At 39.1% G+C, this 23,393-nt stretch overlaps 1 protein-coding gene across 1 annotated transcript in view; it reads left to right on the top strand.

The window, feature by feature from the left end:
- Positions 1–591: 591 nt before the first annotated feature.
- The window catches only part of LOC104078122 (RNA-binding protein 33-like), a gene marked incomplete at its 5' end in the record, with an annotated part of 38,397 nt that continues 15,595 nt past the window's right edge, over positions 592–23,393 (top strand). The window contains 3 exons of the mRNA XM_009579645.1: positions 592–840; positions 1,665–1,952; positions 9,286–9,930. Of these exons, the coding sequence (XP_009577940.1) occupies positions 592–840; positions 1,665–1,952; positions 9,286–9,930 (1,182 nt within the window). The remainder of the gene's footprint in view (positions 841–1,664; positions 1,953–9,285; positions 9,931–23,393) is intronic.

The following is a 23,393-nucleotide window of genomic DNA, read 5'->3' as shown; positions in this document are numbered from 1 at the left end:
GGGTAAATGTTTCGGGGATGCGCAGGGCGATGTGGAGGGCCCTGCACGTTGGGGGGGCTTTGTGCGGGATCTTTTCATGGTGTCTGTGTTTTGAACGTGGGGAAATCCTGAAATCTGATGATGTTGGGGGAATAAAAAAAAAAAAACCCGGGTAAATGTTTCGGGGATGCGCAGGGCGATGTGGAGGGCCCTGCACGTTGGGGGGGCTTTGTGCGGGATCTTTTCATGGTGTCTGTGTTTTGAACGTGGGGAAATCCTGAAATCTGATGATGTTGGGGGAATAAAAAAAAAAAAACCCAACCAAAAAGGGGAAAAAACCCACCAAAAAACAGTTTAAGTCATTAGAAAGGAGGGCAGAGGGTAGGAACCCTTGCATTTGTCTTTTTCCACTTCAGCTGTTGACTTACACAGGTTTAAGTGTATCACTACCTTGCACAGCTTCTGTTAGTCTGTGTTTTACTCAGTATATTTTTGATTTAGCCTGGTCCATACCTGCTTACAGATGTTTTGAGGACTTGGGAGGCTGGAGCGACTTTTCAGGAGTTTATTACCTTGAAACTAAAACCAAATAATCTTTCTCTTCACGTCAAGGGTCCCTTGCATCCTCCATTACAGCCTCAGCCACAACCTCAGCCTCCGCAGCACCATCACCAGCAGCAGCAGCAACACCATCACCAGCAGCAGCAGCAGCAGCACCATCATCATCTCCAAGGGCCACCACAGCCCTTGATGCCCATGAACCAGCCACAGTTCAGGCCTCATATGCAGGCCACGCAGCAGCAGCCGAATAACAACAGGATGCAGTGTCAGCCGCGACAAGGTCCAATGAAGCCAAGACATGTAAGTACCGCATACATCAGTGTTGCCTTGCGTAGTTCTGCATGGGTAACAGGCATGTAAGCACAGCTTTCAAAACTCACCAGCGTGGTTTTTCAGTCCTATTTATTCCGTCCTGCTCTGTCACCTTCTTTCACCATTTCCTGTTCCTTTTCTGCCTTGATCGTTTTATAACCTACATCCAAAAATAGCACATGTATCTTTCCCTTTTTCTTTTCTCCTCCAGTCTTCAGTGCTTTTCTTGATCTGGCTCCAATAAGAGGTGATGCAGTTGCCCAAGAACTGGCAATAAAGGGGTTTTGGAGAATAGGTTTACTTAGTAAGATTTTAAAACTGCTGGTAGCCTGTGATTGTGTGGGAGCCCAGTTCTCTGACACTGTCTTTCAATTTGAAGGCCTCTCTACCACTGCTAATAAGCTTTCTGGTTCAGTTAGTGCCAGTCATGTCTTGTGAGTTTGCTCCAGTGCGGCATATTCTGTTGTTCGGTAGGCTGGGGTAGGCACAACAGTCTGAAGCAGTGCTCAAGACAACATGACTGTAGTTCAGAATAATTGCTTTGATTAGGAACATAAATTTCACAGTGAAGCCAGTTTCTGAGAAAGATGTTAAACAAGTGAGATTCAGTTTTGCTTTTAATTAAAGAAAAATAAAACCATTGTTAAAATGTTCTCATTTCTATAACTTTTCTTTTCACATTGAAAATATTGTGCCTCTTCAAACAGCTTTTTTTTTCCCAAACCTAACCAAATCATGAAAATGTGAAACAGGAAACACTTTAGACTGGTTTGTAGTGAAAGTCTGCAGTTTTTTGATTTTCTGCTTTTCAGAATACACCATCACAAAATATTGTCAAGCGTCCAAATCAGCAGCTACAGTCAACTGCTCCAAGAAATAGTAACTTGCGTGAGTTGCCAATAGCACCATCACATGCTATGGAAATGAGCAACAACAGGCGAACCTCTACCCCAGCTGCTCAGGTCAAACCCATTACCAGCACGATGTCTGCCACCAAGTCTGTAGCTGGTGTTGGAAACTCGCAGGGAAGGCCTGAGATGAAAGCTAAAGCAATCACACCAGTGGGTCAAGCGAAATCAGAAGTAAAATCTGAACCAGAGGTAAGGCTTTTTTTTTTTTTAAAAAAAACAACAAACAAAAACTTCCCACCTTTTTAAAGCTTTTCTAGTCTGACTTGTGTAACCACACTTAATATATTATTCACCCAATATTTTTGGTGCCACTAGAGGCCTCCCTTCTGAGTTGTACTTTCCTCTTGAATGTGATAGCAAAACGAGTCTCCATTGATTAAAAAAGTCTGGAAGGTTGGCAGGGCCGTGGTGAGTCTGTTTTGCAGGAGGAGAAGTCATTTCTACTATGAAAAGACGGAGGTTGTGTAAAGGTCATCAATGATACAAGCCTCTGAAATACCCATGGTGCCCATTTTTGTCTTCCAGGATTATGATTGGGTTGGTTTTTTTCAGGTAATCACTTCTTTCTAAGTCAGCAAACCTCTTCTCTTCCATTTCCTATGATGCTTTATGGCTCAAAACAAAAGGGCTATTTAAGATAGCTGTCTTCCTCATGCTGTTTTGCTTTAGGCTGCCCAGTCTCTGCTAGGGTCTTGAGTACTTCTGCAGAGGCTGCAGTTACATCATCCATGGAGCTTCTTGCTCTTGAAGAAGAAAATCTCTCTTTTATGAAACCTTTTGACGTGGGGGAAAATAGGAGATGCTCTCAAGTTTTTCATGTTTGAGAAAATGCTGTTTGCTCTGCTAGTACTCTGCACAATCAAAAAATGAGATGCCAGTGTTTTGGGCTCCACTGGATCATGCACTGTGAACAGATAACCACTTCCCTGCACAGATTCTCATGGAAGCTAGAGGAGACTCTCCATGAGCACTGTTAGTTTGAGAGAGTGGGTAGGACTGTACTGATGGTGCTGTTAATCCTGAACATCAGGAGGTACCAGAAGAACATGATGGCTAAATGCACCCTGTATAATTTCTGAGTGTCAGGTTATTCTGAGCAGAACTGTAAATCTTTATAGTTTAGTTGACCATGAATCTTGTCTCGAGGACCAGGTTTTCTTCAACAGCTGTTGAAAGCTTTAATTGTGGTAATTCTGTCTTCCCTTTAAGCTGCTCATGATTAGCTTTTCATCTTGTTCTTGAATTAAGAATGGTCATAACTAATTTTCACAAATGAGGCACAAAAGAAACTCATAGCTAGCAGTGTTTGACCTGTGCATTTGCTTTTCAGTGGTAATATTAAAAAAATCCTTATTTCAGCTTTTCAGCTTTTAATTTTGATTTTTTTTGAAAAAAATTACTTAATCCCCTTTCCCTCAATTCAGTCTCTTGGAATAATCTAAGTCACAGAAAATGCAGTGCCTCTTAGAGAAGCCTCCGTCTTTCAGGACATTAAGTCCGGAAAGGTAAGTTTTGAAGCAAATCAGCTACAGGCCTCCCCATCTAAAACATCTTAAACTTCTTTCATAGTTTAGTCATATGAAAATTAAAGCATTAGTTCTGAAATATCTCTGGCAGTGTTTAGAAAAATGGATAAATATTTTTCACTCCTCTTAATCAAATGAATTTAAAAAAAAAAAGAAAAAAGAAACAAAAAAACCCAAACAAAGCAGTAATTTTGTTCTCTCCATTTTAAGTTTTAAACATATCCTAACAAACCTGTAGTCATAACACTAACTAATCTTACTCATACGAATTCTTGGTTTTACAAATAAAGCTTTCTTTTTATTTCTATGTCAACGCTATCTTTGAAAGCAGTTTGATACCTGTTTCATGTAAGTTTCTGCAAAACAGGATACAAAAAAAGTTGTCTTGGAAAAAATGATGTCTCCTAGTGTTTCCTGTTATTAACCATAAAAGTAAAGCCTTTGTAGACACTTAGCAAGTGCTAGAAAAGTGTGTGAATGTGTGTGCACACAGAACCCTCCTCCTTCCAAAGCAGACTTGAAATAGAGCCTTGTGCTGCAAACAACAGTGTAGTAGCAGTTGTCCCTTTTCAGCTGTGCTGCTGCGGTAGTCTTGTCCACTGATGCTGCTTATTGTCACTTCTACAAACAGCATTGCTGCAGTCGTTCATTTCCAAGCATTTAATCATATTCTTCAATATTGTTGTAATGTAGCATATTACATTTCTCTCCTTAGGCAGATTGTAATGTTTTCCAGTCTTTTTTGAGTGTTTTTCTTGTAATTAGCTAACTTTGTCCTGTTCTTTTGCTTTCTATGAAGATGAGAAAGAGTTAAGTTCTGTCATCTTTTCTAGCTGTATTGCGCATAACTGAATTGGGCAGGTTATTTTGCAAGTGTCTTCAACTGGAAAATTATTAAGACTTTTCTTTGCATCCTTCTTCCTGAAGACTCAGTGGCCATATTTATGAATGCCCTATCTTTCAGGAAGCACCAAAAAAATAGCAATATTGGCTATTAAAGGTTTTGCTCACCTTCAAAATAGATATTTGAAAGGTTTGCAACCTGAGTGACTAGAAGATTAAAAACTGTATTTCTACTTTACTAATGGTATGCTTGTGTTCCTGTTCCTGTGAGGCTGCAAAATACTGACTTTCAATGCCTTTGTCCATTTGAATAGCTGTTACTCTCCAAGATTTAAACTTGCATATCCTCAGTCTGAAAGATCATTTTGTCAGTGAAATTGGAAAGTATGCGTGATGACTGTGGGCCTAATTCTGCTCATGTTGAGGTCAGTTTAGGATAAGAGGAATTAAGGCAATATTAAGCATTTTTGAGTTTAAAGAAGGGGGGGAATGTAGAAAGATAATGTGAATCTCTAGAAGAAATTGATATTGGAGAGAAATTCGTAGAGTGCTGCATAATCATAGGTGTACTGATACTACTACTTACATTGCAGTTAATGTCCCTGATGTACTGAAAGAAAACCTTCACATTCCATTCTCCCAAATCCAGTAAATTTTGAAGTTGGGTTGTTGAGTTTTGTGTTGCTGTCTTTTTTTAAAAAAGATGTGCAATATGGAAAATAGTTGCTACATTGCTATTGAAAAATTGTACATGTCTGAATTTGAGTTTTCTCCAGTGTAAAGAGGTTTGATTTCCAAATTTTGATAATGGTGCCTCCTGCCTTGTGCTTAGAATATTCTTCTTATCAGTCTTTTTCCAGTTGGAAGATCGCAAGAGGGCAGTGTGCTTCTCAAAGTAACTTGTGACCTTGTTCTTAATTCTCTTCCTGTTTGTCCAAGACGCGCAGCACCTGTGTTTTGTAGGGTGACTCATGCTTTCCTAGGGTTCAGGAGCTGTGTCATCAGTAATGTGAAATGTGATGTGTACGTGGGTGGCTTTGTTTAAGATACTTTGTGGTTTTGAACACAAGCAGCCAAACAATGTAATTTGGTTATGGCCTTACCTTTTATGAAGACTTGTCATGAATTTTTGGACAAATGAGTCTAGCCTCTTTAGCTTTTAATGTTACAACTGAAAAAATAAAGATAAACCTGCTGAATAGATTTGTGTATATGCCACAGATCAAACCGTTTTGATTGCTCTGTCCTTGTACCCGTTCTACCGAGGGACAAAAGTGAGCCTGGTTGCATGACTCCTTTTTTGTTCTTGATAGCAAAACAGAACATTTACAGTGTCTGGTTCTTATGACTCTGCATTTAATTCTATTAACTAGTAATAAAGCCTGCAGACCTCTTAAAAAGGTGTGGGTTTGGTTTTTTTAACTCACTGTATGAGGAGCAAGCTACTGATATTTAAATTACAGTAGAAAACTTAAACCCTTGGTTTAAAGCATGTCTTTGCTGTCTTTTCCTCAATCAACAGTGCCATTCTAAGTTCTCCGGGAGAATGATGTAGGACTGCTGCTTCTCTTACTGCTGCTCTTCAGTTAAGACTCGGAAAAGCAGCCTTTAACATTTTCTTTTGGCACTTTCCATCAAAGCCTCTTTGGATCTCAAGGCAAAAGAAAACCTATAGCTAAGGTTTGGTCTTCCCTTCAAACTACGATGAAATACATTGTGTTCAAGAACTGTTCAAAGACAGATGAGAATCTCCACTTCAAAAACAAAAACAAAAAACCAACAAAACAAAAAAAAAACCCCAGCAAACCTAAATAACAACAACAACCAAACAAAAACAAACACACACACATACACAGCCCCCCTCCCAACCCCAACAAAAAAAACCCTCCACAAACCCAAGGGAACTGGTTTGCATCTCTGGCATTGTACTCTGTAGCCTCCTGTAAAAGGAGGACCCTTATACAATATACCGTTTCTTCATGTTGTGGAGTTTTCTACAGAAAAAGGTGAAGTGTCAAGAGTTTATCTAGGAAAAAGGCTGCTTCAAGTTCTTCTGCTTCTTCACCTACAGATAATACTGCTTTTGGCAGGAAACTCCAAACACAAGCTGTGAACTTTATGGCATCTTTGAAGGATGTCTACTTTCTCCCGGTTGCTTTCTTTTTTTTTTTTTTTTTGGGGGGGGGGAGGGGTGGGGGTGTTTGTTTTGGTTTTGGTAGTGCTATGCTTGTTGGAGAAATCTGTACTGGGCTTATTGAACTACTGGGGTGAAAATCATTAGCAGTAGGCATTGCGTACTGTTTCCATCTTGACCCAGTGTACTGTCTTGCCTGTTCTGTATGATGAAGCTCCTTATTACATAGTACAGGTCAATTATATGTACTATAGGTCATATATATGTATACACACACGCACACACACACATTATAGTATAGTGTAGTGTATATATAAGGTGCTCTTAAGGCTAAGCAGCAGCGGATTTAACTGCCCTTGTTTTCAGCCTAGTGAGGAGTTTGCCCATTCTGAGTCTGTACTGTTGGGTCATTGCACAACTAATTCGAATTAAACCTGACTCCTAATTCAAATATTTTGTTAATGATCATGGGGTCATCATACTGTTTGGTCTCACTCTAGCTGCAAGGATGTTTTACTGAGAACTTAACGGTAGTAGCAACTTGCTTATGAAGATGAAGGATTTAGGTCTACCTATAGCCTGTTAACAGGCTGATCTGCAGTTGTCATGTAACCTCAGAGCTCTTGGACCTTAATTTCAAAACTTACCCTTTTCGAAGGAACTGACTTCATAGGATCCGTACTGATTTCCTAAGTATTGAGTTGAGTTCCTGAAAGGAGAATTTCAGATTATATTTGAGATCAAGTTGCCTGAAGATTCTACTAAGCATTCATCTAACTTCATATGTCTTGGTAATACAGTTTGTCAATTGTCTTCTGTGTTTATGCTAGTGTAGTTGAAGTCAATGTATCTGTTTGTGCTGCACGGATGTATTGGTCAGAGTCCGTCAGAATGTTCATTCCTTGTCTGCTGGCAAGACTCATTTAAGCGTGCCACAAGGTACACATCTCTGTGCTGCTATATGTAGCTTTTGAGTTAGTGTTTTGTACTTACTAGATCGTGATCTACGTCTTCCAAGGCCTTCAGAACTGGTTAGATGGTAATATGAGCAGACAGGTCCCTGATAATAAAGGACAGCTGATAGAAGAGCTGGTCTCATGCAGATTCTTGTTGGTATTGACACCCTCAATTGAACATAAAGAAAAAAAATACAGTGCTACCTCCAAAGGTAAATTTGGTATTGGCTCACTGGCATCCATCAAACCTGTTTAGATAAAATGTAGAATATTCTGATCTAAAGCAAAGCAAGCGAATAAACTAATTCATTAAATTAAGTGGAAGAGGTTTTGTGTTTGGACTGTTTCAGTAATTGAGATATTTACTGTCTCTGAAAGTGACTGAAAATTTAATTCATTGCATCAGGATCTGCATAACAGCACATCCTCCTCCTATCTGGAGCTTATCTGTATCTTGTCATCCTATGCAAACTATATTTGAGGGTCTTATCCTTTTACTGTATAGCATTCTCCTAAAAAGGACAGTCCCCAAACAATTAAAATCCAGTTTTGTTCAAGTCTTATTTAACCATTCTTTAGGCTGGAATTCTAGTGTGAGACATGCAGCTATTTCTTAGTCACTGTGGGAATAATCCCTATCACTAGGTGCTCAGGGAAGAAGCAGTTACATCTGAAGGAAATAAGTATTCAGAATTTGTGTGTCTGGATTCTACTAGTACAGATACTACTCTACTGGCCTTTTATATCTGCGAACCAACTTTATGGCTGGATCTGTTCTGCTCTTATTTTTCTTGGGTGGGAGAGGATTCTGGGATGTACCAGGGATAAAAGCACTTGAATTACAGAAAAAAAAAAGAAAAAAAAAAAAAATTGTTGCACATTTGGGTCCTATATGTGCAAAAAATGGCATTTGTGTTGACAAGAGCTTGCACCCAGTTACTACAAGGTAAATAACTTCATCGCCGATTCCCAGTATTTGAGAAACGTTTTAGCATTCTTTATGCTGTAATTTACCAAAATGCAAAGTATTATTACTTTGAGAGCCTGTTTTTGTTAGGGGTGATTAATATATCTCGAGTAGAATGTTATGCTAATCACCATCTGTAAGCAGTCTCTACAAGTCTCTAACTTAATATTTCAAAGAGTTGAAAATAAAAAATAATATAAGGAAAAAGTATGCTTTGTAATTTTGAAAAATGCACGTGATTATGTCACAGAAGCAATTTGATTTCTTTTCTAGGATGATGAGAATCTGCATTTCCTTGACTTTTGCCCATTTCATACAGCTTTTCATAAGAACCCGTTGTGCCAAAGTTGAAGAATCTTTAGAAAGGTTATTTGATGGTGTGTAATACTTTCAGAAGGGCCCAGGGCTGGAATATTAAAGGCATTCTCTATATACCATTAATATTCCAACACTGCATTTGGCAACATTTTGATTCTGAAGAGAGTGCATGAGTTCAAGGTCAGAGAGATTGACTTGTGCTGTTCATTATAACCAATTATTGTGTGACAAATGAGTTTGAGATCAGGCTGAAAATTCTGTGAGAAAAATCAATAGTTCTAATCAGGGCCTTTCAGGTCATTTACCACCCTACCTTTTGTTACTTTGTCAGAAAAGAGCAAGATAAAACCTGTGTGACAGTGGGTTGCCTCCGTATTGTTACTTTCCATTTGAAACATATTTTGATATCTTGAATTATATTAATAGTTTAATTGGTTTTAGAAACTTCTAAATGAGTTGCAATTTGTAAAACTTTTTTTTTTGTATGCTGATAAGATTTTTCAACTGGTATTAAAGCTTCCCCCCCTGCCTCCCCATCTAGGAAGTAGTATATCTAAGTCCTAAACCAGATTTGAGCTGTTTGCCTGTAATGAATAGCAAATAAACCTTACCAGCAGATATAATCCACTAATAGCCTTAGTTTGGTATCAGAGATAATTTAAAAAGCTCTTCAGAGAGTTACAGCTTTACGACATCTGAAACAACAATTTAATGTTGTTTTTACCAAGCTGGCCATTTGTTGAGAATTCTATAAATTCATTTTCATTTTCCTTTGTAGTATCCAGATGAAGATGAAGAAACTAGATTGTATCGTTTGAAGATAGAAGAGCAGAAGCGTCTAAGAGAAGAAATCCTGAAACAAAAGGAGCTGAGACGGCAGCAGCAAGCTGGTGCTAGAAAGAGAGAATTGCTCGAAAGACTTGCGCAGCAGCAGCAGCAGCAGCAGCAACCTTCTACGCAACAGTCCTACATGCAGCAGGAGGACGACTCTTCTGAGTTCCCCACCAATGGCAGCCCTTACATACCCCACTCTGGCTTACAGACCAGGCAAAATGTGAAAAACAGACTCCTTATTAAAAAGCAAGATATGGTAGTTCCAAATATCCAACCCAAACCCACAGATTTCCCACAGGTCGGGCCGAATATGCAGTATCAAGGACAGCAGATGAAGCCAGTGAAGCAGCTGAGGCAGACTAGGACAGTACCTCCGAGTCAGCCTCAGGCGCCGCAGAAAGTATTACAGACAAAACCTGCTGCAGCAGCGCTGCCCACGACACAGACTGCTCGAGTGGCTTCGGCACAAGCAAGGCCCCAGGAACTGAAACCTGGCGTGAAAAGGACTGTCATGCAGCGGACAAACAGTGGTAGTGGAGATGGGCCCCATGTCGGCAGCAAAGTCAGGGTGATTAAGTTGTCAGGAGGGGTAAGTTTCCAAGGCTCATCTGGTGTGTGTGTGTTGTCATGGTTTGGTTTTGTGTGTTTCATTCCATGTAATCCCAAAATAAAAAATGGGCCTAAGCTGATGAGGGAAGTAGCAGGTTTAGCAGACCTAGTAATCCATATTTTATATTTTCAGAACTGTAAGTTATTAGCAGTTATTCAGAAATGGATGTTTGCTGTAATGCTTTACTGCCAGGCAGTTATCACTAAAATCACATTGAAATAACACTCCTTTCTTTTAAGTTAATTGTAACTTGCGTCTGAAAGACTCCTCAACTGAGCTCCTTTTGCTTACAGTTGGTAGTTCTGATAATTGGTCAGAGAAAAGGATTTGGATGGCTCTTTTTAAGGTTCGGTTAAAAATCTAGGCTCTTGCTTATCCAGTAGTTGAAGCCACCTAATTTAGTTGTGTGCAGGTGCTGGTGTTAATGTGGTTTCTGTACTCAAGGGAAGATTGTTTTTATTTTCTCGGGAAGTGCATTGTGAAACTAATTTAAGCAGTATATTGGAGGGGGATGTTTTCTGTTGGAGGCTGGGTTTAAAACATTACCATTTCAGTTCTGCATCTAAATGAGATTTCCTTATCTTTTGATGAGGGGTCTATTATCTGCAGAGTGTCCCTTGAGCACCGGTGTTGTGGAGGACTCACAATGCTGGTCTTGATGGCAGTGTGCATATTTAAGATCTGGGGCTTTGGTTAGAAAGTATCTCGACCAAATTTCTTCTGTCTTAATGAAAAGACAAGTTAATTTGTAAGGGCTCTGAAGAAACTGAGATGAGGGGACATAGCAAAATGGTGTTGTCAGCATGAAATCTGTCCTCGGGTTTATGCTGAGGAGGAAAGAAGGATGTGATGTAGTACATTGGAGGTGTTTTTTTTGGAAGAATGCTTCTTAGATTATTCAGAGTGTTAATTAGGGAAACTTAGAGAACTGCTGTAATCTGTAACGAACAGTGTGTTAACAGGGACTGAACAAGGCCTTGGAGGCTAGGCTTTACCCTGTAGAAATGGAGAGGAAGTTGAAATGCCAAGGTCTTAACTACTTTTTATAAAATGTTTTTCTACAGCTCATAAAACTTAAATACACTTAAAATTGTGAATTGCATAATGACCATGTGGTCTTTCACAATATTAACAGAAAGGACATTATTGACTAAATAGAGCTGACAATAACCTGACTTGGAGGATGTCTAATTCCTCAGATGTGGTAACTTAAGTACAGAAGAATAAAGTACAAGAAGTTGAAAGAAATTGCTTCTGTTGGGCTAAAAATAGTTATTTATAAATATATCTGTAGGAATCCCAGTGGCCTGCCAGAGGTGTCACAGGTTTGTTATTAATGAATAATTGAATAAAGCAATCATGCACAACTTTATTATGTGGTGAAACAAAACAATGCCAGTCACCACTGTATACAGCTCTTCATAACAAATGGTTATCAGTGCCCAAACTAGCATTCGCAATGAAATAGTTTTTATCATAGTGCTCTAAAACTGTAAATTATTTGTTTCAGATAAGTCTCATGGTAAGCAAGAGCAATTAACTTCATTAAATGCATGTGTAACCTCTGTTTCATTGTATACAGAAGCAGATTTGCTCTGTCCTTAACTTTTAGATACCAAGGTTTTAGCAAGGTAAAGCAGGTTCTTTACACGTAGCCTTTGTTACTTCTTTCATATTGCCACGGACACTTTAAGTTTTGCTTCCAACTGTGGAAGAATAAGAGCAAGCGTTGTAATTAGCTGTTTAACACTGATCAGGATAGTTGATTAATTTTTAATCAGTTAGTGACAAGCTGAATCTATGACTTAGTTTCTTTGACCACACAAGGAAAAAGAAAAAATTGAGCAGCAGGGGGGGCAATCTTGTCTATTTTGACAGGATTTTAAAGAAGGATTAAAAGCTGCTTGGACGCTGAATACTATAAAGATCACAAATCACATTTAGTTTCCATTTCTAGTGTCCTTTAGTCCTGCCACATGCTTTATTTATTTATTTATTTATTTTCACAACTTTTGCTTCAACCCTAAATATAAAGCAAAACCCTAATCTCATTTTTCCTAGCATGTAGTAGTGCTTCCTGTAATTCCCTGCCTTTGGCCAAAGGGATGGCTGGTGTCTCTTATCTATATGCTCTGACTTGATCCTGCAGTTAAGCAGCCCTGCCATTTCTCTCAGTCTAATCACTTGTACCCTTTTTCCTTTCTAGCGCTCTTTTGTGCAGAGGTGTTTTGAATACCCATGTACGAGTGGGATGGCTTGCGATTAGACACAATGCACGTTCCTTTTCAAAGCTCTCTTGATTCATATTGGCAAAGACTTGGAAAGTCCCTTCTCTTTCAGCCTGCCAGCCGTGGTACAGCACGATAGTAGAGCTGGCAGTTGAAGAAGCTGCTTGAGGTCCGACCCGGACTAGCTATATCTAGAGCAAATTGACCTAAACCAGGAGCTGCTAGCAAGGACTGTTTTAGCTTTAGTAGGACCATCCGTAGAACAAGATTAAATGGTGGTGTGTTACTGGTGATGTTTTTTTGTTTAACAGTTTAACAGCTAAGGAGATGTACTTGGTGTATTGGTGAGATTTATGGTGTACAAATGCTGTCAGAAGAGAATGGTTTCCTCTCTTGAGGGCAATATCTTTCCCAGTCTAAGCTTCTAACTATGTGTATTTCCTGTATGTCAGACTAAGTCTGCATATCAAGGTGACATGTTAGGTACTGTCATTAATGATTTTGTCTGTTGATGCTTTTTTTTAAAATAAATCCTGCCACCCGCTTCCCCCCCCCCAGTACTGATATGCCTATCCCTTTCTAATACTCCTGTAATTTATGCCGGAATGGCAGTACAGTGAACAGTTTTCCATTTTAATTACTCCTTTAAATGTTACGTTCCTTGAAAATGAGGCAGTGCTTAGTGTTTAGCAGATGAACTTTGATTCTTGGGGTTTTTTTCATGGAGGCCCAAATATCTTTTGATGGATCCAGTGTGCTTTATAGTTTGTGTGGCATTTTTTCAGAGCCATCCTTTCCAGATATAGGAGTTCAGCATATTTGCTGAGTGTTCATACTTATATATTTTACTAAGGAAACGTCTGAGATTTGCCTGGCTTGGTAAGGAGCCTGAAGTTGATTCTAAAGATATGTGTAAGAATAACCTCGGTGAGATTGTAGTGTTGTTTGTTGGGAAGAAACACCCTGATAAATCACTTAAAAATGTGATCGTAAAATTATAGAAAACAGGGATGAAAGGACCATAGAAATAATTTATTCTGTCTTGAAGGGAAGATGAACTCTGTACTATACCTGACACATTTGACCAACCTTTTTCTGAGATCTCATTATTGGAGATTTCTTTGGCCATCTATTCCAGTGTCTAACCTGTACATTTAGGAGAATTTTCTTAGTGACCAAACCATGTTTTCTTGCTGCAATTCTGAATCTATATTAATTGTATTATACTTCAAGAGACATGGGAAAGAACTTATATCCCTCTTTGTGGCTGTGTCTCTCTTCAAAGATCTCTTACCTGTTTCTGAGCACTCATGTCCTTCACTCCCTCTTGACAGGGCAGGTTTTCTAATACCTTGGCTGTTTGTGGTGGTCTCCTTTGGGCTCTCTGTGATCAGTCTGTTGGTAAATAGTTCCAGTACCAAGTGCAATTGAATTCCTTAAGCCAATATATTGGAAGTGTCTTTAGTCCTGGAAGAACAGGTTTGTGCCAGCTACAACCTTAAATATCTTAAGATCATATAAGAATGTGATGAACATGTTTTTTCACTTAGTTGGAGGTTCTGTGGGAAATGGTAATATCTTAAAATCTCTGTATCATTCAGTCATCTTATATTGTTGTTGGGTGATTTCTCTCTAGCCAGAAAATGGCCTGCCATACTCAAAGAGATGCGTGTCTGTCCCAAAGGCCTGAAAATGCTGGTTCTTATGCTGCACCAAGAATACACCAATCTCTGTCTCTGTGGAAAGCTGCACAATGAGCTTTTTTCATAAATACATATATATAAAAATATATCTAAAAATACATAAAAATCTTCAGTGTTCCCTGTTGGATTAGAAGCAGTATCTTATTAATGATCATAATTCCTGAAAACCTGAGATGATGCTTCATCTGAGAAGCTTGAAGAAAGATTTGGCAAGTTCTTTTTGTTTGAAAAGCCTGTCACAAAAAATGTCCTTGGATTGTAAAAAGAGAATTGGAATGGAAGATAGACAACTATTCATATTTAGAGTACCTGAGAAGTGTAAGAGACAAATATGGAGTTCTAAATACGGAAAAGATACTGATTGAGATGATTCTTGTTTGATAATGTAACCTTATCAACCAACTTTACTTAATGTTTGTACTTGTTTCTGCTTGCATGTGTATGTTCAAGTTTAATTAAAATATTTGACTTGAAAGCTCTATAGCGCCTTTCATCTAAATATGTCAGGAATTACAAACACTAAGATTTTTGGCATTTGCATGACAAGTTCTTGAGGGAGCCCCTCACCCAGCTCTGCAGTGCTACCAGCTACGAGAAACAACACGGGAACTCTCGCTGCGTACCATACTATTACTTTTTAAGAGGCAGAATGGCATTGCAGCTTATTTGTATCCCAGTATTTGAAGGAGATATGGATAATGTCCATATTCTATCAGGAGCGGACTGAAGGAGCTGCAGAAGCCATGCTATCTGAATGCCCAGATACCATGTTTGTCGTTTAGAGAGTACCAAGATGGGCAAGACCTTTGAAGCAATACTAATGTAAATGCTGTTGGAAAAGGACTCTGCCTGCCACAACCTGCAAGATTTCACTCTGGAAATATTTCACAAATGGACGTGAATTTCTTACTTCCACTTCAAAAACAAACAAACAAAGAAAAGGCAAAAAAAAGGAAGTCAGGGAGCCCTGTGGTATTCCGGTTATGAAAAAGGCATAGTATTTTCATGAAACATTTGAAAATGAGCAATAAACCCTGTCCTCCCAAACCTCCAGTGAGGATGGTCCCTATAGAGACAGAATATTTAATGGCTTGGGGGTAGTGAGGCGGCCTATGTTGTACTGTTTGGGGCATATTTGGTTACTGGGAAAATGAAATACAAGGGCATGTGTGGACACACTTAGCAACTAGAGGGACTTAAGGTGACAACCAAACCAGACATAGATATTGCTTTTTATGGGTTTGTAATAAAATCCTCGAAAGGGAGAAGAGAGATCTACCTAAATTGAATTTAACTTCGCTGTGGATAAGTTGGAACTAAAGTGCAATAAAGTATTTCCTATTGTAGACTGCAGAACAGGTATTCTCCTTTTCCTCAGGAGACTTTTAAATTGTGTGTTGAAGAAGAGTGCTGCTTCCTCCTGAACACCCTGAAAGCAAGGCGTCTGGTATTGCTTGTCGCTCTTGTTAAGTCTCAAAGGAGAGTTTTTCTGCCATTGTAGGTGTTATAGTGTAAAATTCATATTGATACGATGTTGGTGTTACAGAGTGTCTAGTAGCCCAGTTTCCTGATGGGAAATGACTAAAGGCAACTGTGACACTGTTAAAGTACATTACAGGGAGAAAGAGCTAGTTTTCAAATGAAAATCAGTTGATTGCAATCTCTGAACTTGGGAGGGAAACATGTAGATTTGTCCAATTTAAATTTGATACTTCGAGGAATCACAAATGCCTTTGTTAAATGGTATTTCAGGTTTGACCACTTGGAATAGAGCTTCAGTACGGAGGTGTGGCTCTGAGTTGGGAGAATCCCGACACTGTAAGTGGTTGGGGAGGGAGGTAATGTGGGTTGTCCCTGTCAAGACTGTACAAGGAGCTTAGGGCAACACACCAGAGGGATTCAACTTGCCTTTGGTTTTAAGCTTTAAGGAACATGAAAAACTAGGAATGACACAAGAAGGGAAGCTCCAGTTGTACTGGTTTCTGATATCCAGTACTGGCTTTCTGTGCCATAGCTGAGAAGTGCTCCTTCGGGAGCTTTGGGCCATCAGAAGTTTTCAATCGCTGATACTTTCCAACAGGAGCCTTTTCTCTCGGTGATTTCTCTGCATGTCCGGTCTTCACTAAAATTCTCTGTACAAAAAATTATCCCGGAGACTGCCAACTGAAAAGGGAACCATGTTTATTGACATCTACATTATGTATTTTGCAGACAGCAATGTAAAAATGAAGGTACTTCTGAGAGTATGATACATATCTAGTCCAGGACCTTGATTTTGCTGTAGCTTTGACACAGAATTTATATTTTTTTCATAATGAACTAGTGGGTGGTTGTACTAGAAAAATATGTAGTCATGATTCGACATCCGATCAACTGTATCTCTCACTCCTGGTTAAACTTCAGTGTAGCACAGGTATGGCTAGGATTCTCTAACATCTCTTTGGCCAGTCCTTCTCCATGCCTTAGTTCTCCTCTCGGGCAGATGAGGAGATACTTAAGGTAAGAATTCTGTTAGTACATGGGATTAAATGGAATTAGCTGGCTTTTTTTACAAGACATTTTCTTCTTGCTGTTCTGACTTTTCATACACCATTAGGCACAGAAGAAAAGATAGTCATCACATCATGGCTTGCTGAAGCAGCTTAGCAGTGTGTTTTTATCACAGGAAGGGAACTGTTTCTGCATTTTATTTATTTATTGTTTAGTCTGGGTGCTCTTGTTTGAGGTAAGTTTGCCCTATGCAAAATTTTTAGACTGGGAAAAATAACCCACAGTTCACTGACCATCACCAGAAGTGTCTTTTTTCTGGTGTGAACAGGGAATGCTTCGATTGTTTTGTAGTCTGATGTAGATTATTTCTGTGTGTACTCTGAGTCAAAACCAGACCATTAGTATGTCTTAAACCAGTTGTTAATGATGAGTTGTCTATTGATAGTGTATTCTAGCCAGGCTGGAGAGCAGGAGTTTTTCTAAGTACTGCTATTCTTGAATTTAAAAAAAGACTTTTAAATTCTTAGAAGGCCTTTTAAAAAAGTCTCCAGGTGTTTCTCATTGGCATTTGACAGATTGAAAACAGATCTTCAACTGTTCAGAAACAGTGCTTGGTCATGTCACTCGGTTGTGGGATATTTGGCAAGTGATCAGGCTTCCTGTTCCCAGGTCCCCAGTCTGTCAACTGGCCGAATCAAAGCGGTAAAGCGTTTCGAGCACCAGTCAAGGAGACATAGCTAATTATTAGGGAAGCGGTAAAGCGTTTCGAGCACCAGTCAAAGAGACATAGCTCGTTATTAGGAGCTTGCCTTTAATATACAATTCTGATAATTGTAGTGAGAAAATACTCGTATATGTTAGATGATAGTCTTTCTTGTTCTACATGGTTCTTGCTTTACTGTTTTTCTCTCTTTGTTACATGGGGATCACAGTTGTCTGTGTAGGTGTCTGTCTTCTTTACTATAGTCCATTGCAGTATTAGTAAAATACAGGTTTACATGTGAAAACTTATATAGCTGATGAATAGTAATTTCTCTTGTCCTTGAAGGGAAGATGAATTTAATAACCTAAAGGATGGTTTTCTCCCCTTCTTAACTACTGTGATACTGTGGAGGTACTCATTTCTAGAAATACTGACTTAAACTGGTAACAGATGAGGGGTTTCTCCTTTCTTAAAGGAAATCAATTACAAGACATTTTTGGATGGAGATTTCCCTGCGAGATTTAAGCCTTCATCATGCTACAGAGAATTTGAGTTATAATGCATCTAAGAAAAGATGAAAACATTTTGCTTTTCTCTGTTATTTTTACACAAATCAACCAGAGTTTATTTCCTTTAAGTGCTTTATCCAGCATGCGCATCCCTTTACTACTGGGTGATTTTGAATTAGCTTTATAAAGATTACATGGATAGACGCAGCATTGTGGTAGTTAATAGAAACCTGTGCAGTGAGGTCTATGGGCTGCAAGATCACTAACAGTGCCAATGACAGTGAAGTATGGCCTTATCGAAAGGAGAATTCATAAGAGGCTGCCCTGGGACACTGCACCACTGTCCTTCTGTGTATCCTGACAATGTTATCTGTCCTCTCAGTACGGAGTATCAAATGTCTGTCACGAGTACAGAAATTAATTTAATGTCACCTGAAGACATGCAATTAATCTTTTAGAGGTTTTCATAATACCTTTACAGAAAGAGTTGCCAGTTTGGCGGATTTGGATTTTGGGGTTTAGTAGAAGATAAGGAAAATTAATTTTTCATCAGGGTTAATACAAGCTAGCAGGGCCACAAAGGCCGAGAAAAATGGTTTGGGAATTTGTCAAGTGTTGTCACTCTAGAATAATGCTGCTTAACGTCTGATAGGTGTAATCAAGAGTTGAGATTTCTATAGAGGGGGATTAATCAATTTGCTCACTACAGAATGCAAGTTGGTGATACCATTCCTTCATGGGGTTTAAGAATGAAAATAAGATTTGATCTGTCAAATTGCAAGCCGCTCTGACAGTATCAATAGGCATTTTTATCACTACATTTTAAAGCATTTGTTATAAATAAATTTGTCCTGCTAATGTTGGTGGCAAATAAACTTCATCTTCATTGTAAAACTGTCATAATGATTGTGATAGGGTAGAGAGCTTCAGCTTGCTAAATTCAAGCAGTCCCTCATAAAATTCTGCTTTTAGGATTTCTGATCTCATATTTGACAGAATGGTCTTTATGTTTTTCAAAACACAACACTGACTATATGTGTGTGGAGTGAGAGAGTCTCACTATTGAAAAACAGCCTCGACAAGTATCAGGGAATCGGTTCTAAAATTCATGGCCATTGAATGGTGTAATTTCTCTTTTTTGTTAGTCTAGTTTCAGATCAAACTCTGTGCAGACTCTTCCACAGTAGAAGTTAGAAAAACCATTCACCATGTAGATCAAATGCTTTTGCCTCGATCTTTGGATTTTGTTTAATTACACGCAGTATTTGAAATTAATTTGTCGTTTTGGCACTGCTAACAATCTTGCAGTACTTGAAATTTGAAAGATAGTTTTTGTACTTTCCCCTGAACAGAACTCCTGCCACTTAAACAAAAGGCATTTTCATTACTCCAGAATTAACTTAATAATGGTAAAGTTTCATTCAAGAGAACTCTTTCCTGGCTATATGTTAGGAAGGTAGACCTTTTCTAAAACTTGGAAATTCAGAGCTTGAATGTCAGAATGGTTTGTAATACAGAAATTAAGCAGTAGACAATAACAGAAAAACATTCTTCCTTTATTGGTTTGCAGACAAAGAATGGAAATTCACTTTTCTGCAGAGGACTCTTGCAGAGGAAATTTGCAGTATAAATTCAGAGCTTGTATCAATCAATCTCAGGTCTCTGTGGTGGACTGAGAAGTATTCTACCTGGTTTCAGCACTTTGTGCATCAAATTGTATGAGGCAGGCCATGATGATGAATAGATGCATCTCTGGAAAATTTAGTGTTATCCTGTACATCCCAAAATGCTATAGAAAAAATCAGATAAAAATGTATTTTGACAAGAGAAGACTTAGAATTTTAATACCTCCTTCTGTTGCTACGTGTTTAAATTTGGGAAGGGCACTGATGTAAGCTAATGAAAAATTAGCAATACAGAAATTGTCTTTAGGAAAAGCAAAAGTTGATTTCAAATGAGCTAGAACTGAGACATTTCAAGAGAAGAGATGCTAGCAATTTAGCTTCTCCAATTTAGATGTCCTTTTGGGTAGCTTCTGCAATACAGCTTCAGTTCACTTACCTGCTTGCCTGTAGCTTTGCTGTGTGTTTTGATTTACCTTCTGGGTGCCAGCTTATTGCATACTCATGAGTGAAAATCAGGAGTCAACATATGTACGGTCATCTTTACAATCATACATCTTTTCCTCCAAAATGTTAATGTTCTCATATGAGCATGTGACCTGTAAGTAATGTTCTGAGGTTTTACAGCTTTAAGTCCAGATGTTGAAAGCTCTTTGTGGGCATTCTGCTTGACTTAGCTCTTCACCGATGTGCCTGAAGAAGCCACTAAGTGTTTCGCATAGAAGAAGTTTAAAGGATGATGGTGGTGGTGGGTCTAATTTGCCACTGAATACTACTACATAGGTTGTTCATTTTGGCTCAGAAAGTGCTTGTCCTTGCACTGTCATGTCTTTAACCAGTGAAGAAAGAATTGATGCTAAATGTTATCTGAGGCTGTGTCATTTTGCTTGTTAGGCACATAGTGACCTAGGAGTCACGTTTGGTTTTCATTTTCTTAAGAAAACCACCGAATTTTGTCTTCGGTTGAAGCCAGGGCTACCCCTGTAATGGGAAACAATGTAATGCTGACTTGCAGGGAGCACTGTTAGTCCTTGAGCAACAACTCGCTCGCTCATGGACCTCTCTTGAGAAGTGGTGCTGCAGATTCATCTCTGCTTCCCCTCTTCAAGTCATCTCGAAAAGCTGTAGATGTTCAGAGCAGTAGTATAAAGAAAGGGGTTGATCCAGTTGCCCTTTCTTCCTCCTTGTTGCAGGAACAAGCAGACCTTGCTCCATCCCCTTTTCTTACCCTATGGACTTTTTTTATTGTTTTGTATAGGTTTTCTTATTTCTGAAATGTATTAATTCATTAAAAAGTCCGGAGATGTTTCTACCTTTTCAGACTTTTGCAGGAGCATCATGCTAGCAGTGAAGCCCAAAGGTGGCATTTAAGACCCCAGCAGGGAACAAACCCAGTCAAATTTTTCATCAGTGTGAACCAACGTTGTGTGCTTATGCCTTTGACTCTGTTATAGTAGTGTGTTTGGTTTATACAGTTTTATTTGGTGATAATTGGGCTTGGTGGTTAAATATTGGGTGGTTGTTGGCCATCCTAGCCTTTTATGGGAAATGATTGTTTGCTTTTGAAGTTTCAGTAATGAGCATGTTCGATGTGTTTTGTACCCGAGGGCTTTGCTCTCAGATGCTCTTCCTATGTGCTGGGTCGCTTTTTATTTGGAAAGAAATGGTTGCAAATACTCATGGTTGTTTTTCACAGCAGGCAGTTAGCAGAGATTAGATTTTAACTCCCAATTACTGCGTTTAAATTCCTCCTAGAATTTTTTTGTTCCTTTTAGTTTCATCATCTTCCAGCTGCTGTAGGGTTGAATAAAAGAAATTATCTGATCAGGGCATAGGGCTTATGGTGATGCTGATATTGGAACTAATACTAAAATGAGGAGGATTTAATGCTGGTTTTCTGGTAAGGTTTTGTTTGTGTGCATACGTTTGGGTTTTTCAGGAGAGGAGAGCTGTTGCTTTTATATTTTTGAGCAGTAATTGAAAGGAAAGACTCTGAAGGGAAAGCTTTATAATTTCTCACTAGTTACTGCTCTCAAAGGTTTATATGCAAAATCTTCTGTGAAGCAACGGAGCCATTCAGTTTAGCAGAGGAAGAAAAACATACGTGATTAGAAGTGGAAAAACTAGATGCAGTTTTCTATTGCTTTCTCACTTTGGACACTGTGGACAAAAGTCCTTAAGTGGGAAGAGCTGCAAGATTTTCCCTATGACAGATTGTGCTTTTGAAGTGTAGACGGTGCAAGGGGGTGATGAAGCTGATTTGTCTGGGATTTTAAGTAGTTGAGTTCTTGAGAAGTTGTTGCCTGCACATACTTGGTAATACAGAGGACTTGGTTTCAGGGTGTGAATTGTGAACTAGTGAACTTGCAAACATGAGACTATCCTACATATCACCTGTACCGGACTATTTCTCTTCAAATGATAGCAAAGAGACTTAATAACCAGTCCTCAGTAGGTGTTTCTTTTGATTTTGTTTAATCCCGGTAGAGAGGTAATGATTTATATTCTCAATGAAGATAATCTCGCTCTTAGACCGTAAACCTATTCCTTCTGCAGCCTTGTATATTGTTTCCTTATCCTCAAGAAGCGTGCCAGTTAGTATGAAACCCTCTGGATCGTGACATATGTTACAGATGCAAAAGGAGTTTTGACTTGTGAATATTTAAGGAAAGGGGGGAAAAAAACCCTATGTAAATAAAGATGCTTTCATAATTTTTTTTTTCACCCTTTAGACAAGCCTTCTGTTTGAGAGCTTTTGCAGGATTACCTGAGGTTGGTTAGAGACTTAGACGAAGCCTTCCCCCTGCAGATAGTATGATCACTAGTATTTGAGTTCTAAAGTTGGAGTCCAGTCAAGGTATAGATACTGCTGTTGAAACCATGCAATAATATGATGCACTTTATAGATGCAAAAGTACCTGATCTTTTGTCAGGCTCTGCTGTCTCTTGCTCCATGGGATGTTTTTCAGTGATTGATCTGACCTGGACAGTGGGACACAAATTCAAGAATCACTGTCATGGTTTAACCCCAACTGGCAACTAAGCCCCACACAGCCGCTTGCTCGCTCCCCCCACAATGGGATCAGGGAGAGAATCAGAAGGGTAAAAGTGAGAAAACTCATGGGTTGAGATAAAGGCAGTTTAATAGGTAAAGCAAAAGCCGCGTATGCAAGCAAAGCAAAACAAGGAATTCATTCACTACTTCCCATCAGCAGGCAAGTGTTCAGCCATCTCCAGGAAAGCAGGGCTCCATCATGCGTAACCGTTACTTGGGAAGACAAACGCCATCACTCCGAACGTCCCCCCTTCCTTCTTCTTCCCCCAGCTTTATATACTGAGCGTGACGTCATATGGTATGGAATATCCCTTGTTGGATCAGCTGTCCTGACTATGCTACCTCCCATCTTGTGTACCTAGCTCAGTCAGTAGGCATGGGAGCTGTCCTTGTGCTAGCAGGGTACTTAGCAACAACTGAAAACATCAGTGTGTTATCAACATTCTTCTCATACTAAATCCAAAACACACCACTAGGAAGAAATTTAACCCTATCCCAGCCGAAACCAGGACAATCACCTGTCTGTTTGTAGAGAAAACTGAACTGTTTGGGTAGAGGCAGTGGAAGGGAATAATTTCTTTCTTAGTGCTTTCAGCTTATGCTTTTACTATGCTTGATTGCACTGAGAGATGTAGCGGAAAGAGCTAGAGGAGTTGGATGAGAGAGGCACTGAGGCGGTGTTTCATTGTGCTTGAGATTATAAATATCTATAATAACAGCTTTATAAAACAAACAGGGGGAAAAAAAAAACCCAACGTGGGGAAGAACTGTTCCAAGTACAGACAGTGTTTGAGGAAGGAGACTGCTTAAAAGGCTGGTGGTGTAGAAGTTGGCAGAATAAGTATGCGCTGCAGAATAAATACCAGGTTGGAGAGGTTGGAGTTTTAAAGAGGAGCAGAGTATTTGCCTGGTTCTTCCAGCCTTCACAGTTCTTTGCTGCTTCTTCTGCAATGTGTATGTTTCTCTTAACAAAAAACAGTAATAAAAAACTAACACACACCATAGTTCACATGTAACCCTGGAAGAAAGAATGATTTGGAAAGAGAAGTGAAAACACCTTGCCTCTTTGTATATGAAAAGGCATTATCGAATGTTGTAATTACAATAAAGTCTGAACGAAGTAAACCGTATT

The sequence above is a fragment of the Fulmarus glacialis genome, unplaced genomic scaffold (assembly GCF_000690835.1).
Source record: "Fulmarus glacialis isolate BGI_N327 unplaced genomic scaffold, ASM69083v1 scaffold6816, whole genome shotgun sequence".
Classification (NCBI taxonomy): Eukaryota; Metazoa; Chordata; class Aves; order Procellariiformes; family Procellariidae; genus Fulmarus; species Fulmarus glacialis.
The sequence above is the reverse complement of the archived record's forward strand: the minus strand, read 5'-3'. Positions and strand labels throughout refer to the sequence as shown.